Source organism: Carica papaya, chromosome 6 (assembly GCF_054855325.1).
Source record: "Carica papaya isolate Zhongbai chromosome 6, ASM5485532v1, whole genome shotgun sequence".
NCBI lineage: Eukaryota > Viridiplantae > Streptophyta > Magnoliopsida > Brassicales > Caricaceae > Carica > Carica papaya.
This window is the reverse complement of record NC_142314.1, coordinates 17593110-17610398: the sequence shown is the minus strand read 5'-3', so window position 1 is coordinate 17610398 and position 17289 is coordinate 17593110. Positions and strand designations below refer to the sequence as shown.

The window sequence follows — 17289 nt, the reverse complement described above, 5'->3', positions numbered from 1 at the left end:
TAAACAGTGGACTTACTAAATTAAGTATAATCAGCTTAATTAGCGGCATGTATTTTGAAAAAAAAAATTCTATTTAATTGAGAAAATACTCCCAAACTGGGGCATTCAGTGCAAATGACATAGTCAGTCAAAAATAACCCCTTGGTAAGGTTATAATGCTCAATATTTAACCTCTATTTACAAGATCATGAATTATCAACAATGTTTAATCTCCATTAGCAGAGTTAAAATGCACAATATTTAACCTAATTGACAGGATCACGAATTTGATATGTTAATATCAGAAGACTATAATTTGTTACTATTCATAAATTAAATATTTTCTCACTTATTAAAAATAATTTAGAATCTTAAAACTCTAGTTTCCACAAACATAAAAACACAACATTCTTATCATTTAGTTGTCAAATTTATGAAAAGTATAATAATTCGAAAAATATATTAGATCAAATTTCTAAAATAATTAATTTGTAGGAAGTAAATACAATAATAATTTTATTTCTTGAAGCTAAACTTAATAAACTATAATATACATATATTGCATGAAAATATTTTTTAATTCCTTAAATATATATTCATATAATAATAAAATTTAAAACTCAGCAATAACAATATATATCATATATATATTACTCAAAATAAAAATACCACTAAGGAATATAATTTACTTATCTCATTAGCAATTCCAACTGAACTAAAAGAAGTATTCCAATTAAGTCAAATTATCACCTAAAATCACAAATTTTTTTATTCATTAAGAAAAATCCAAGTCTACACTTATTAATGTTATACATATAACCTTATTGTCTCAAACTCTCTACAGGGTGGTCAACTCAATTTTTATGGGTGTCTCAAAAATAGTATTCTTAAATTTAACTTGAAAAATAGAAAATTTTCTTTTATTACAAAAGGCAATATTATATCATAGACTTCTCTCAAAAATATTATGAGCATGTCAAAAAATAATGCTTTAAATTTTTTGAAGTTTTAAAATATTAAAAACTCAGTACACTCTCCACGACAATAAAATTATAAAATTTAAAATTTTTAAAAAAATTATATATTAATTAAAAAAATATAAAAATATAGTTAGAGAAATATAATATAATTTTTTACGTACAAAATTTTAGCTTCAAGTTCATTCATTATGGTTGGAAATGAATCACACTCCTTCTGTTATGAAAGTGGGATTTATTTCCAAATCTATAATTTTTTTATATTAGAATGGTCAAACCCAAAACTTCATATCACAATATTTCTCAATCTTAAATGGAATAGAACATGATCATGGTACCATTAAAAATCTCGCTAGAATGGCCTTCAAATCCATTCAAGAATCACCTCAAATAGTGGCTAAAAATATATTTCCTAGCACCGCCAAGTTATCTAAATATCATGGCAGAAACTCATGACCTACTATCTTTAAATTTATTTTCTCTCACACACAACTCAGTGGGTTGCGATTTTGGCATGGATTGAATGTTGTCCTTAAGTGCTTTGTAATGATGGATAATTTGCTAAAATGATCGAGTTATTATAGAAAAACTAAAAAAGCAAAAAGACTACACAACTCCAACATATTATCTACCAATACAAAAAAATTAGTTAATACTAACCTTTATTTTAGGTTCCTATCTCTGAATCCCCTTCCTCCTCCTTCATGTTCTTCAAAAACTTACTCCAAAACTTGCATAGAAAAATAAATCTAAAGTTTAGGAGGTCAATGTTTATAGTGGTTTATTAAAGGATGATTTAAGGTAAGTCTAATGCCTTAATATTATAATAAACCAATTCTCTATTTATTTATTATTATATATATGTTATATGTATGTATACTTTTTTTTTCATTAAAGCTACAGAATTATGTTTCATGGAAGACCAAGAAACTAACATATTTCTTAAAAATTGACAAGTCAACTATTTTCCTTTCTATCTATTTTATAACTCCTAAAGTTCGCATTTGAATAGCTAACTATTTAAATTAAAGGAGCTTCTCTTAGAGTACCACAAGCCAAGAGATTGAGTATTAATAAAATAACCAAAAATTCTTTTAAGGGCATACAAATATGATTATTTGGGATTTGACTAAACTATATATGTATACATATGCACATACTAATATGATATCAGGTCTACTAGTGGTAAGATAAAGTAAAGAGTAGATCATACTTCTATATAACTTAATTGTTTATTGGTTTTTCTTTCATCTTTATCAAGCTTTGTTGATAAATCCATGTGAAGGAGTTAAGATGGTTTAGTAGTAAAGACAATCTTTTTGGACTTAAAGGATATTCTAGTTTATTTACCTAATTGCCAAGCTTTACATACAATATCTTTTTCTGAATTTCTTTGGTAATGTTCAAGCCAGACCATCAACTTGTGGTCTTGAGCTCTCTCTTTCATGTACTTACAATTTTTTTCTGCTTTGTTGAGTTTTTCTTTTTCTTTGGTACTTTATGGTTCCTCAATTAGTGATCCTTTGGGTCTCATTCAACTAGAAGGAAAAGTCATCAAAAAAAGCAGTATGTTGCCAAATCTTGTAAAGCTCTATTAAATCCTCTTCCCTTTAAATAAAAGAATATTGTTTTTCTCACCTTACAAACTAGATGAATTTTCTTTCCCTTTTTTCCCTTAATAAAAAAAGGGTAAGTACCTAACTTAGTTTGTAAAATTTGGTACTTGCTACCATTTAGTTCCTACTTTTTTTTACAATACACTAATATTGTTTGAATTTTTCAATGCTTTTTTTACCATAAAAAATTATATTTTTCAAGCTCATCTTCAACGCCAACTTTCTCTCATTTAGTCTTCAACAATAATAACCTTCCTCTTTATCAATCTTTAATGATGATTCTTTCTTTCTCCCCATTTCCAATAGTGACTATCCTTTTTTCTCTATCATCATCTTCGATAACAACCCTCTTTCTCTCTCTACTTATCTATAACATCAAAAATCTCTCTCTCCTCTCCTTTCTTCAACAATAACACTCTCTTTTCCCAAATTCAACACATAACCCCCTTTATTGTCTCATTTTAAAGAACAACCTCTCTCTTTCTCCCTTATCATCTTTAACTGTAACAACCCCTCTTTCTTCTTCTCTTTCTCTCCCCTCCTCATTTTATAAAAAATAATTTAAAACCAAGAGCTTGGAGAAAATAAAGTCAAGATAATGTTTGTTTTATCTCTTCTTATTTTTTTATTAGCTTGGAAGGGAGCTCTAATAATATGCAATTTAGAAATAAAACCCTAATCTCAATAGTGTACACAATTTAGGCTTTTTTAAAAAATATGATATATGATGAATAAGAGTTTTAAATTTCCTTAAGTTTTGTTGACGTAGCTTGATATTTTGGGTATTCTAGGAATGTTACTGATATTCAAAGAATATTTCGAATGTAGCTTGATTCTTGGTATATTTTAAGAATGTTTTTGTATATTCTAGGAATATTCTAGTATATTCTTGAAATATTTTAGAAAAAACTATAGTAATTTATGTATATAAAGGTTTATAATTATATTAGCAATTGTACTCTCATATTTCATCATAATGGAAAATTTTCTTTTTAGTTTTGCTCCTGGATATAGGCATCCTGTCGAACCACTTAAGTTTTGTGTCTTTTCTTTGTTTTTCCTTTTACTTTGTGTGGTTGTATGCATAATTAAGATTAATTTTTACAATAATCAGTATCAGAGAAAAGTTCATAATCAAGCTAAGAGAGAGGGAAAAAATCGATCCCGTCTGAATAGCAGCACAACCATAAAGCGGTAGTGATTAGCGCACAAATAAATCAATCCCGCGAAGACAAATCCAAACAAGGAATGCTCAACAATTTCTTTTCTTGTGCATGTGATGATCTTACCTATGATAGTGGTTTTCTATGTGTGATGGAGTTTACGCGCAATAACGACTCTCTATGCATAACGGTAATGCACGTGACAATTTGGTGCAACAATGTTTGCATATAGAGGCAGCAAAAACAATTTTTGTATCCATGCACGGTGCTTTTACATGTGATGGCATTTCCTTATATGCGGTTGTTTCTTACTAGTGGTGATGTTCCGTTTATTTATTTTAGCTTTGTGCACAATCTAGGGTTTTCAGATTACATCTTCATCTTCCACAAAGTATGATGTAGAAAAGTTTAATGGTGGAACGAGTTTCAATTTAGAGAAGATTAGAATGAAATATTCTTGATTTTAGAAGGTTTGTAGAAGGCAATTGAGGAGAAATTTCTAGCGGGTATGAGAGAGACATACAAGGTAGACCTAAAAAAGGGAGCCTTAAATGTGATTCTTGTGAGTGTAACTAATAATGTTCTACTTGAAATTGTTGGAGAACTTTCAACATCTATAGTGTGAAAGAAATTAGAAGATTTTTACTCCACAAAATGGCTAATAAATCGCCTTTACTTGAAGAAATGCTATATAATATAAGAATGAGTATAGGTATGTTCACTAAGCAACATCTTGATGAATTTAATTCCATTATTATGGACCTAAATAATACAGATATAAAGATTTATAATGAGGATCGGGCTTTAATTATATTCTGTTCATAGTCATCCTCTTTTAAGATTTTTATTGATACTCTGTTGTATGGGAAAGATAACATCTCACTGGATAACATTAGTAATGCACTAAAATCAAATGAGTTGAAAAGAACTTTTTTAAAAATAAAATAAAAAGAGAGTTTGGTGACTAAGGGTAGAACATAAATGAAGAAGAATTCAAAAGGCATATCAAAATCTAGATCTAAGAAAGCAAACTAATTTGAGTGTGGGAGCATGGTCACTTTAGGAGATATTGTCTTAAGTTGAAAGAGAAAAAAGGAAAGAAGCTACAGAATTCTGCAAATATTGTTGACATTAATAATTCTTGTGATAGTGATAATATTACTACTAGAAAAATTTTATCTGTGATTTTGAATCATGAAAAAAACTCTTAGGTTTTTTTTCTAGTGCTCCATTCCATATATATCCACACAAACATTGCTTTGTTACTTATAAACTAATGAGTGATACTGTGTATAAAGAAAATGATAGTCTAATATCTGTAGTCAAGATTGGTAACATTAGATTGAGAATGTTTGATGGAATTTTTAAAACTATTGAATGTTGACATGTTCTATAGATAAAGAGAACCTGATTTTTCTTTCTACACTAAAGTTTCAAGGTTATAGATACCATGAATGGTGTTCTTAAAGTTTGTAAAGGCTCTATGGTATTTATGAAATATAATTTGGAGTCTAAATTGTATATTCTTCAAAACAGTATAGTTTTAGGGGAAGTTGTTATACCATTAAGGAGCAGTGATCAAAATCAAACTAAGTTGTGGCATTTGCTTCTAGGCCATATGAGTGACAAAGGGTTATTTATTTTAAGCAAATTGAACTTGTTGAATGAGTATAAAGAGGAAGCCATAGTTTTTTCGTAGCATTGTGTGGTTGGCAAATAGACTAGGGTGAAGTTCAATAAAAAAGTTAGTGCATAAGATCATAGATAAGTTGGATTAGATCCATTCTGATGGGCTCCAAACAGAATTTCCTCCAAAAGTGGTGCTAGGTACTTCATGACTTTGATTGATGACTACTCTTGAATAGTTTGGGTTATTTTATAAAGTCAAGAAATGAGAAGTTTTCAACTTTTTTTAGTTAGAAGACCATTATTAAGAAGTATACAAAAAAGAAAGTCAAGTGTCTTAAAAATGAAAATTGGTTAGAATTTCGCAATTATGCATTTAATGATTTTGCAATAAAGAAGGTATAGTAAAGCATCACACTTGTGTAGGAACACAATAATAGAATGGTATTGAAAAACACATGTATAAGATATTTTATGATAAAGGATGAAGCACGTTGTCACATTCAGGTTTAGTATAGGAATTTTGGATCGAAACTGTTAATATTGTTTGTTTATTTGATAATAAATCTCCATCTACAACTATTGAGTGCAAAACTCTTTTTGAGGTATGGTCTGGTTCACCTAGTGATTATTCTAAGTTGATAGTGCTTAGTTGTCATGCTTATGTTTATGTAAGGGATGGTAAGCTTGAGCCAAGGGCAATGAAATGCATATTTCTAAGGTAGGCATATGGAGTGAGAGGTTACAAGTTTTGGTGTAGTGGTCCAAAGTATCCAAGATTAGTTATTAGTAGAGATGTGATATTTAATGAGTTTGCTTCATTAGAAAATTAAAATGAAAAAGTAGTAGCACAATCAGATCACGGTGTTAGAGAATAAGTAGAACTAGAGGTTGATACTCTAATAATCCAGAGAATGAGGTGTAAATCTTAATCAATAAGGTGATGATGGTGCACTTGATCAACAATAACCATATAATATTAAAATAGGCAAGGAGAAAAGATATATTAGACCACCACAAAGGTATAAAAATTTTATTGCATATGCCTTATCAGTTGCAGATATAGTTGATATTTAGGAACCTGATAGTTTCAAGGAAGTTATTTCTAGTTCAGATACAGATCAGTAGGTTAGTGTTATGGATGAGGAAATTGAGTCACTTCACATGAATCAGACTTCAAATCTTGTCATTACTAGAGGGACAAAAGGTAATAGGCTGCAAATGGGTATTCAAGAAGAAGGAAGAAACTCCAAGAATGGAAGCACCTCGATAAAAGGCTTAGTTAATAACTAAAGGCTTTACTCAAAGAGAAGGGATTAACTTCAACGAAGTGTTCTCTCTAGTTGTGAAACACAATTCTATCAAGTTTTGCTTGCTACGATAGTTTTTCATGACTTGGAGTTTGAACAGTTAGATGTAAAAATTACTTTTCTTTTACTTTTCTTGCTGTTTCTTTTATTGTCCAAGTAACAATACCGACTTCATATTATTTTTATTATATGCAAATCATCAAGTGTCTATAAATCACATAGCATGCTTGAAATCAAGAGCAATTCAGCTTATTAGACTACAAGTATAAAAACATGCAAAACAGGTAAAATCACATATTATCAATTTTTTTTGTCTAAAAATACCCCTTAAGACGTTTAAAGAATATTAAATTCCTTACTGAAACCTTAATAATTTCTTCTACACCGTTGTTCTTTCCTTCCTCTCCCTCTCTCTCTAGTTCACACTCTCTCTTTCTCTCTTTAAGTCATGAAAGGTGGAAGAATGGAAGTGTGGTTCTAATGGGAAGGAAAGGCTCCTATTTATAAAAATTGAAAGCCTGCAAATTTGCACAAAGTGGTAAAATCCAGTGAAAAGAGAGAGGAAAAAGATGTTCAGCATGAAAATCGAGAGAGAAAAATCTCTTTCGCTAGCGATAGCTTTGTGCCATGCGATGTGATGGCAGTGCGCTGCCCGAGGTGGCAGTGGCCCGCACGGCTTACAGCAGGCATACAGCCTTCCCTGTGGCACTCCCAGGGCTTAAGCGCACTGGGCACCACGCTTGTAGGCCTACTGCACGCAGGCCCTATGCACATAGGGGCCTATCAGTGTAAGCCTGCTACGCAGACGGGCGCGGGCACAGTGTGGGGTGCCTGTTCGTGCGCAAGGTGACGCGCGGACGACCCGCCTCTGTGTGTCAAGCACACGCAAGGTTGACCCCGTACTATGTGTGTGGATGGGATGTGCACGCTGTGCGCACATCCCGCACCTGTTGTGCGCGTGTGCACACGCACACTGTATTGGCGCTCACGCGGACAGCTCCCCTTTCTTGCAGGATTTCGCTTGTTTTGCCCTTTTTTCAAAATTTATTTTTAATTGTACTGAAATAAAAATAAAAATAAAATTAATACAATTAAAATAAACTTAAATAGAATTAATTAAAAATAAAAATTAAAATAATTGAAAATAGATATAATTCACGAATTATGATAATAATTTGTAGAGTTAATTAAATGAGTTTAATACATTTTAAAGACCTGAATAAATAGAGTTTTTCCAACTCAATTAAGCACAGAGATGGGCAGGGTGTTGCAGCTATCATCTACAAATTTAAATATCATAAAATTATTGTACTTTGAGATTTAGAGACTCCTTTATAATCATTTCTTCTCAATACATAGCGCCTTAAATTAATGATCTTGTTCTACATCATTATGCACCTCTCACAATGACTGGAATATTTGTCTTGCTAGATCTATAACCATAATCTGATATGGATTTTAATTTCTACGTGACGTACTATAAACTTTTCTAATGCTTGAACCATTATATTGTATTCAAAATATGTCCTTAATTTTCATTATTACTAGGAGGATAGTCAATATTAAAGTACGTGGTTGTAATTTTAAATTAATTCGAAACAACACTAAAAACACATGGTCATGAATGGGAAACCTTGGAGATAATATTAATAGAATTTAAATAAATTTAGGATATTTATTTATATATATAATGAATTGTTAGGAGGATTTGATTAATTAATTAGCATCTTGTGAGCAAAGAATTATGATTAAGAGATGGTCGGTTAGTTAATTAATAGAGTGAGTGAGTGAGTTTGGTACAAGTTGATGAGATTGAAGTATACCAGAAAATGAGTCATTTCACATGTGCCGGTAGGACATGACTAATCAACTATTAAATTTAAAATCTCTTTCCTTTCTTAGCAAAGGGCCACAAACCATATGATAATTATTCTATTTAATTAATTATTTTAATAATTAATATACTAGATAAATATTATATGCATACATTTCATATCAACATTATATAGATATATATAGGGTCTTTCTTGTCATTCAACTTGTAATTAATCAGTCTTTTTCTCATAATATCTTCTTTTTAAAATATAATTAATTAATGTAATATCTCAGAACAATATATTTGCAGTTAACAGATTTAGAATTCTAATTTTAGAGTTCAATTCCGTTGAGTAATAAAATAATTCAAATTTTATGAACCGGTTTGAAAATCTAAATAAATCTTAAATATGTGAAGTGAATCATATTATGTAACTGATTAGAATTAAAATATAATAAACAACTAAATAATTATTTTTATCTAATTATAAGATATTATATTTTCACAAATTATTATAAAAATATAATTTTTTAAGTTGTATACTACTTTAATATTTACTTAATTTCTGCATTTTTCTTTGAAAATTATATATGATAAAAAATAATTTGGTTCTCCACGTAATTTTCAATTGAAAATTCAAATTTCAATTTGATTATAATTGTGTTAAAAAGGCTCTTGACAATATTATCTTTTAAGTTGGGGATATAGATAAGCACACGTACACTCACTAACTCTGATGGTAACATCACGTACACAGTACAGATTAAGCAGAGCCGATCGACTATAGAGATATATATATCATTGTGGTCCATGCTAGACTTAGTGCAGAATATTAATCAGAGTGAAGACGTTATCTGAAAAACTAGTAGCTTACATAGATATATATGTATATACATAATTAAGTATACATAAACTGTTGGTCTTTTATTTGGTCAAAATACATTTGGACAAAGCACAGGAATCTTAAGATTCTTATCAAATCCAGATTCTGTGTGTGTGTCTCTGTGTGCTTTTATGATCGTGAATCAGGATCTTCTCTAATAATTGAATTTTAGAGTTCTATTAAATTTTTATGATCAAATCATGTGTGTATATATATAATGTTACAATATCATGGAAATATAAATTTTACATATTAATACCTTCTGTGATTTTTTCGTTCTCTTGGGAACTGGGTTTGAATTCATAAATTATCTACTTTATGAACTAATGCTTATGTCTAATACAATAGTTCTGTAGATATAAAGATTTATAAATGTCATTAAGCAGTTATTAAATTAATTATTCGAAAACTATACGTGCAAGAGGTTAAAAACATGGATTAAGTACATACTCACTAAATGTTTTGTGCATAATTATTTTTAATAGAAATAGAACACACCAAAATTTTGATTAAACTTGTAATTAAACTAAAAATTTAAGTTCATAAAAATAATTTAATTAATTATTTATATTGTAAGAGATGGTTTCTATATATGTAAACATATTGTTGATTTGGTTTGATTATGAAAATATTTTAGTTTTTGTAATATTTCATATTTATACTGAAAAATTTATATTTATCATGAAAGAATATTTTGTATTTATTTTAAAAGTTATTTTATGTATATTTTGAAGAATTTTATTAGAAAATTCTTATAATTTTTTTTTATATATAAAATTATTAATTTATTGGTGATATACTTTTAAATTATTATAATAATTTTTTTAATTATATCTATAAATATAGATATATTTATTTAATTATATTAAATCTTGCGTGTATTTTATTTTATTTTTATTTTGTAATAATTGTATACTAATTTTTTCAACACATATATAATAAATGAAAAAATATACAAAAGCATTGGGAATTGTTGTTGTGGAGTGTAAATAGTTAGCAGAAAAGGGCAGGGAAAAGGAGTAGGAAGAAGGGAGGGTGATTGTGTTAGGGGAAAAGGAGCACTTAAGTGAGTGTTTACAGCAGTCACTTTGGGTGACTTGGATTGGTTCCTTGTTTTCGATTGATCATTTTGAGCCCACTAACTCATTTTTATAAGAGTGCCCTGCATCGAATCTGCACATATTCTTATATATATATATATATATATATTATATCTTATATATATAATACTCCTGCAGTGTTTTTATATAATATAATTATTAAAAAAGAATTAAACAAAACCCAAAAAGATAAGCCACAAAAGGTGATGTTTAACTTGGAGAAAACGTAAGCAAAGAACTACATCTATTACCCTTATGTGAATATATATATGTATATGTATTAATTGTGGGTCATGTCCTTAAAAACAAGAAAGTTCAGTTCAAGTACTACTCTAAATATTAAAGTAACGGTAGATAAAATTATATTAATACATATATAGATGTGGATCTGATCAACCAAAAAAAAGAAAAACAAAATAATTGATTGCCAAGTTTGGGGAGATGCATATAGATATATATATAATGTTACCCAAATTATTGTTATTGGTACATGGACACAATCCAAGCCTTATAACAAGTAACTGGGTCCATCCCCTTAACATGGTCCACGACCAAACCCATTTTCATGTTTGCCACGTGGATGACAGCAGGTGCATGATATAAGCATGAAGTGTGTGTGATGATCATCACTCCATATACATATATATTATTCTAATTTAGATATAGAAAGCATTTTTCATTTTTTTTAGAAGTATGAATTAGGATGAAAATCAAAACTGTTTTTATATAATATATTCAATCCAATACCTAATTAGTTTGAAAAATTCTAATACAAACTAACAACGAAAATCTCAAAACATTAATACAAAGCTATGCAAAAATTACATAAAATTTTTCATTTTAAATTGTTGGTTGTCGTGCTGAAATTGTAACCTGTAAAAATCATCTCTTTTTTATTTATTTAATTGATAAAAAATAAATTTATAGATTTAAAAAATCATATAAATAAGAAATAAATTATTAAAAAATAAAAAATAAAATATAAAAACATTTTTTTTGAGTTCTATTACTGAATTGAACTTTAGTTACAAGAATTTTATTTTTAAAAAAAAACATAAACTACAAAAATTTTAAACTACAAAAATTTTTGTTTATTATTAATTTACAAACTCTTAAAAAAGTCAAAATATATTATCTAAAAAAAATAATTATCTTATTATTTATTATTAAGACTCCATGTTGGAATCAAACCCTCAAATTCCTTTTTAAAAAAGAATTTTTATTCATCAAATCTTTCATAAATTGCATTGAATTGAAGATTGAATAAAAAAAGGTTATTATGATTTTGAACAAACCAGTAAAATTGATAGACACGCTGCTCTTTTTTTTAGGGAATATATACTATATTTTTATATTCATTTCAGTAACGTGCCGCTGCATTGTTTACTTGAATATCTATAAATCGTATATATATATAATAACAAGTATAATATTACAATACATACAGAAAGAACAGATATATATACATACATAATAAGAAGCATAGATATATATAGAGAGGCGCTCCTTCGTTTATCCGCCGCCTTCGAGAAGGAGAGAGCAGCTTGGGTTGTTGTTAGTGATGAAAGCACCTTCTTTTTCACGTCACTCTCTTTCTCTTTCTTCCACTCTTTACCCTATAAATAACACCCCACCAAAAAACCTTCCTTATCACTATTCGTCTTCTTCTTCTTCCTCTATCTCATTCTTTTCCTGATATCAACCTTTAGAACCACCTTTCTACGCTGTAAATATCATTCGGCTCTTGACATATACATATATATATATATTCATCTAGATATACAGGGGGAGATCGATGGGCGATGGCAATGTGAACCTGCCGCCAGGATTCCGGTTTTATCCAACGGATGAAGAACTTGTAGTTCATTTCCTTCACCGTAAGGCCTCACTCTTGCCTTGCCACCCAGATGTCATTCCTGATCTTGATCTCTATCCCTACGATCCATGGGAGCTTGATGGTATACCATTATAATTTTATATATTTATACAATACCTCTTTTCTTTTCTTTCCTTTCCTCATATATTCTTCTCTCAATATATTCTTCAGTAGAAATGTATACGTTAATTTATTAGTTAATAGAACAATTATAACATGACAAAAACAACATTTAAACGAGAAAACATGGTCCAGCTTAAACCTGAGAACTTATAGAGTAAATAAATTAGCAATTATTCAAATAAGATATATATATACATATATATATCTTCTGTATTTTTTAAAAAAAAATTATTTTTTCTTTGTTGGTTGTTGTAGAAAAAGAATAAATTAAGGTTTTAGATGAGAGTAGGCGGTCGGATAATGAAAATGAAACCATTGATTGGGCAGGTAAAGCTCTGGCGGAAGGTAATAGATGGTACTTCTACAGCCGGAGAACACAGAACAGGAATACAAGCAACGGTCACTGGAAATCAATGGGCATCGACGAACCAGTCATCACAAGCTCCGGCAAGAGAGTTGGTATGAAAAAATATTTCGTGTTTTACGTTGGGGAAGCTCCCGCTGGAATCAAAACAAACTGGATCATGCATGAGTATCGACTTCCTGATTCTGCTTCTTCTAGTAGATCTACTAAACGATCAGCCCGTGCCAAAACACTAGTATATAATCTCTCTCTCTCTATATATATATATATGTATATATATATACAGCACAAGCATGCCCATTAACATATTGTCTTGTTGATGCATGTATTTACAGGATTACAGTAAATGGGTGGTGTGTAGAGTTTATGAGGACGATGATGGAACGGAGCTTTCGTGTTTGGATGAAGTATTCTTATCTTTGGATGATCTTGATGAAATAAGCTTACCAAATTGACCTTCACACACTTCAATTTGGGTGAGTCTTTTAGTGTATATATATATATATATACACACACAACGTGGAAGTGGTACTCCAGTAACATGATCATCAGACTCCGTAGCACTCCAAATTGTAGAATCATGAGACATCAATATTAGTGTTGCACTATATGTATCCGTAACTTGTAATTTTGGAATTAACCAAGCAAAAAATTGAAACATTTTAGCCAAAACTAAGACATGATTGTTGCTACCCAAAAGCAGTACAATATATTTCTAAATGGGTACTGTTTTCTCTTTTTTGTTCATTGAAATTAATACTATATTAGCTCATTCATTCATAATAGTTCTTAAGTAGAGTTATCTCCAGTTGCAGGAGATATAGTGCCAGGAGTAGGGGATTTAAAAAAGGTGGTAAGGCAGGTTATGACAAGTGTGAGAGTGGGCCAAAGAATATAGAAAAATCAAAGCCACAAAGAGGGTGAAAATTGATCAGATGAATCAAAATAGATTGAGAAACAGAGTCTGCATACGTGTATATATATACATTATATATATAGATATGAAGAGATGGATTAGTGTGAGAATTGGATGAGTGGAGTGAGTGGAGGGAGGTAGTGAAGGAGATTGTCACGTGCAGGAAGGAGGTGGAGCCCAGAGAGCACTGTGAGGGCGCTTGAGCATTTCCTTCTCCATAGCCTTTTTAGCTTTTTCTGCTTTTATGGTATTTGGTAGTTGTCTTGTATCACAAACCCAAGGAACCCATCTTTATTTTTATCTTTTTTCTTGTTTTTTTCTTTTAATGGGTGCCTGCTGTGCAAAGCATTGAGTCATCTATGATGCAAGCCCTCCCACGCCCCACATGTGCCATTATATATATATATATATATATATGAACAAACCCAACAAAAATCTCATTAGAATTAGAACTTAAATAGTACATTTAATTAAATTAATCTACACTGTAATTGCCAAAAATCTTTCTAAGTTGTAAAATTTTAATTTTTAATTTTGGGTAAAAATCAGTCCATATATTGTAATGTAATTCCACCCGTAGTGGAATTAGTGATGACGCTTTTTACCTTTCAGATTTCATAATTTTTTTGAAGTCATTTACTTTATGATCACTCTCGTTATAACAATTTGATGATTTTAGCAGAGTCATTTGAAATGACATGCATATTTTTTTATTTTGGTTATTTAATTTCTATTTATATTTGATTAAGTTTAGTTTCTCTTCTTGTGTTCTTACCATGATTATCCTTATATCTTAATTTTTTCATTTTCCATTATATTAGTTATTTACATCAATCTCAACCTAGAATAATAAGAATTCGTTCTTTTAGGATTGTGGGATATAGCGTACAATTAAAGTGAGGTAGATCTCTATCAACTTTTTACATGAATGTCTTATGGGTAAAATACATGTGTCCCAAACAAGAAAATCTTGCCTTTTTTTAAAAAAAGAAAAAAAGAAAAAGAAATCCAAAGTATCCTTAGAGCATCCTAAAACCTAAATACACATTGCATGCATGATTAGATTTTGGTCCCTTCTCATATAGTTCTCAGTTTACATGTATTTCTTGTTTCATTTCATCATATTACTTTAGCTATAGTGTTAAGTAACTTTTATGTTTTTGGAAGACTTGGTTGCATATTAAAAACTAACAGAAAAGAAATGAAAATGAAATTCTTTATTAGGAAAGAGTTATGAATATTTTGCGGGTTCATATTTTAAGATAAAAAATGATGAGGTTGTAAGTGCACATGATATCATGTTTTTTAAATCTTTATACTGAGATTTGTAAAATTATGAATTGAATGTAATTTTTTTTTACAAAAAATTGATAGAATGTAAATAGATTATGGAAATGTTTAATTTTTAGTGGAGATTCTGCGCAAATTTTTTTTTTTAAAAAGACAAAGAGTTAAACAAAGAAAAAGTTCAAATTTTTTTATAAATGACAGACTTTAATAAAAAAAAGAGAGGAAAAAACAAAAAGTACGAGTTCTAAGTTAAATATTTCTTTGAGAAGAAATTTTAAAACAGAAAAAGAGGAAACAAAAACTAGGTTTGATGTTTTCAAAATTTTAAATTTTGTTCTTAATAATAATAATTTAAAAATAAATTAAACAAAACAAAAAATAGATAAAAGGGGAAAATATTGAGATTTGAAAAGGGAAACAACTAAACATTCATATGTAAATTCAAGGCAATGCATCAATTTAAGTCAAAGTTGTAAGGATCAAGTCATAAATTTGTCTAAGGGAACATTTATTATAATTTATTATAAATAAATGTGTTTTTAATGAAAAAGAGAATAAAAAATTTAGTGAATATGCAACCAAGGTCTTTTTTATTATCAATTGTTATTAATTTTCTTTGTCATTTTGTATGCCTTTTTGTTATATCCTTTGCATGTATATGAGAATACAAGATAAATCTTTAAGCAGAAAAAAACTATTTTTGTATAGAGTCCCTACTTGACCAGCTCTAGAGCAAAACTCATGGAGAGTAGTGATAACATGAGATTGAAGGAATCAACAGGTCAACTTATTCAAATATTGAATAATAATGACCACATGATGAGCTTAATTGAAAATACTTCCCAATTGAGTTTAGGCAAGCTTAATGCCTTTGTGATGAATCTTCTACCAACAATACCAACGAGTCCTGAAATTGCAGATTGTCACAACACGATTGATACAAAGCAATAACTCTACAAAATAAAATTTTATGTTAAAAAAGAATGGGAGTCATTATTAACTTATTTATGATGAAGTTATACACCAAATCATCTAGTGGTCCTTATTTAAAAGAATTTAAGTTGAAAAATAATATCTGATGGAAAGTGTTGAGGCACTTATTAACAGTATAGATATTTTTAATTTAGGCTAATAAATTCTCACAATAAAGTTAGAACAAACTACCAGAAAATAATAAAAAGCATGAATTTTTTTTTTTTAGATTCTTATCAAATGACTAAATTTAAAGATTGAATATAATTCTCCTTATCATCTCCTAACATGATTTTAGGGCATGAACATCCCAACGATAATAAATTCACATTGAGGACATATGTCTCATAACTGATTTTAATTACTAATTCAAGATATGATATGATCATGTATTAATTATCTTCACAATAATTGTTTTAGAAGAAACAAATATCTTAAGAACCACTCTATTGAAACAAATGTTTAGTTTCAGATCTTTAAGTGAATGTGAGCTATTAAATCATTTTAATGCTTAAAATGAGAATAGAATCGAAAGAGTTTAAACCATTGATTCTTCTTTCTGTACCAATAATTTTCATAGAATTTGACTTTCTTTTGACTGAAGAAAAGACTAATTGAAATCTTCCTCATTTAAACTAATAATATCCTTTTTCATTATATCATGCATACAAATCCATTCAATATTCAAATTGACATAAGTACTTAGTTGATAATTAATGCATGCTTAAAAAAATGAGGTAAGCATGACAGGTTTATTCAAAACCATTATTTCAATCAAAATAGATTTTCTTTTATATTCTTAAGAATTTAATATGCAAAATTTCTCCATATTCAACTTTCATTGGTCATGAATCAAGTATAAGAATTTAGGATTCCCAATAAGATACCTAACCCCAAAATCATGAAATGGGGAATTGACAAGATACATCATGCCTTAAAATATACTTCAGTAACACATCAATGTTACTGTGTAAAATCTCAATTTCAAACACAATTTTTCAGTACAATTAAAAAACATTAAAAAAAGGGGATAAAAGTTTGTGCGTAACATTCACAAGTCAAGCCTTATTTTGAACATCATAATGATGGTTTATGGAAACCTTTTGTAACCATATTGTTAAAGAACATAAGACAAATGTGAATTTGACACTTTGATAGACAAATTATAATATTGGTGGAACAAAAATGATAGGTGAGTGTGAAACATTGATAGACAAATTATAGTATTGTGTGGAATCAAAGTGATAGGTGAGCTTGGCAACTTTATAAATAAGTTGT

At 29.1% G+C, this 17289-nt stretch overlaps 1 protein-coding gene across 1 annotated transcript; it reads left to right on the top strand.

Moving 5' to 3' along the window:
* The first annotated feature begins 12010 nt into the window (after positions 1-12010).
* XND1 (xylem NAC domain 1) lies at positions 12011-13580 on the top strand. Its single transcript, XM_022040874.2, has 3 exons — positions 12011-12428; positions 12797-13068; positions 13169-13580. Exons 1-3 carry the CDS (start codon positions 12266-12268, stop codon positions 13286-13288), a joined length of 555 nt encoding a protein of 184 aa, XP_021896566.1. The 5' UTR covers positions 12011-12265; the 3' UTR covers positions 13289-13580.
* Positions 13581-17289: the final 3709 nt, after the last annotated feature.

What these genes read in the sequence shown, in the direction of transcription:
- XND1 (XM_022040874.2), top strand. Translation starts at nt 12,266, where the DNA reads ATGGGCGATGGCAATGTGAACCTGCCGCCAGGATTCCGGTTTTATCCA. An exon ending in CGATCCATGGGAGCTTGATG is followed by an intron (nt 12,429 to 12,796) that starts GTATACCATTAT and finishes TTGATTGGGCAG; the next exon opens with GTAAAGCTCTGGCGGAAGGT. An exon ending in CAGCCCGTGCCAAAACACTA is followed by an intron (nt 13,069 to 13,168) that starts GTATATAATCTC and finishes ATGTATTTACAG; the next exon opens with GATTACAGTAAATGGGTGGT.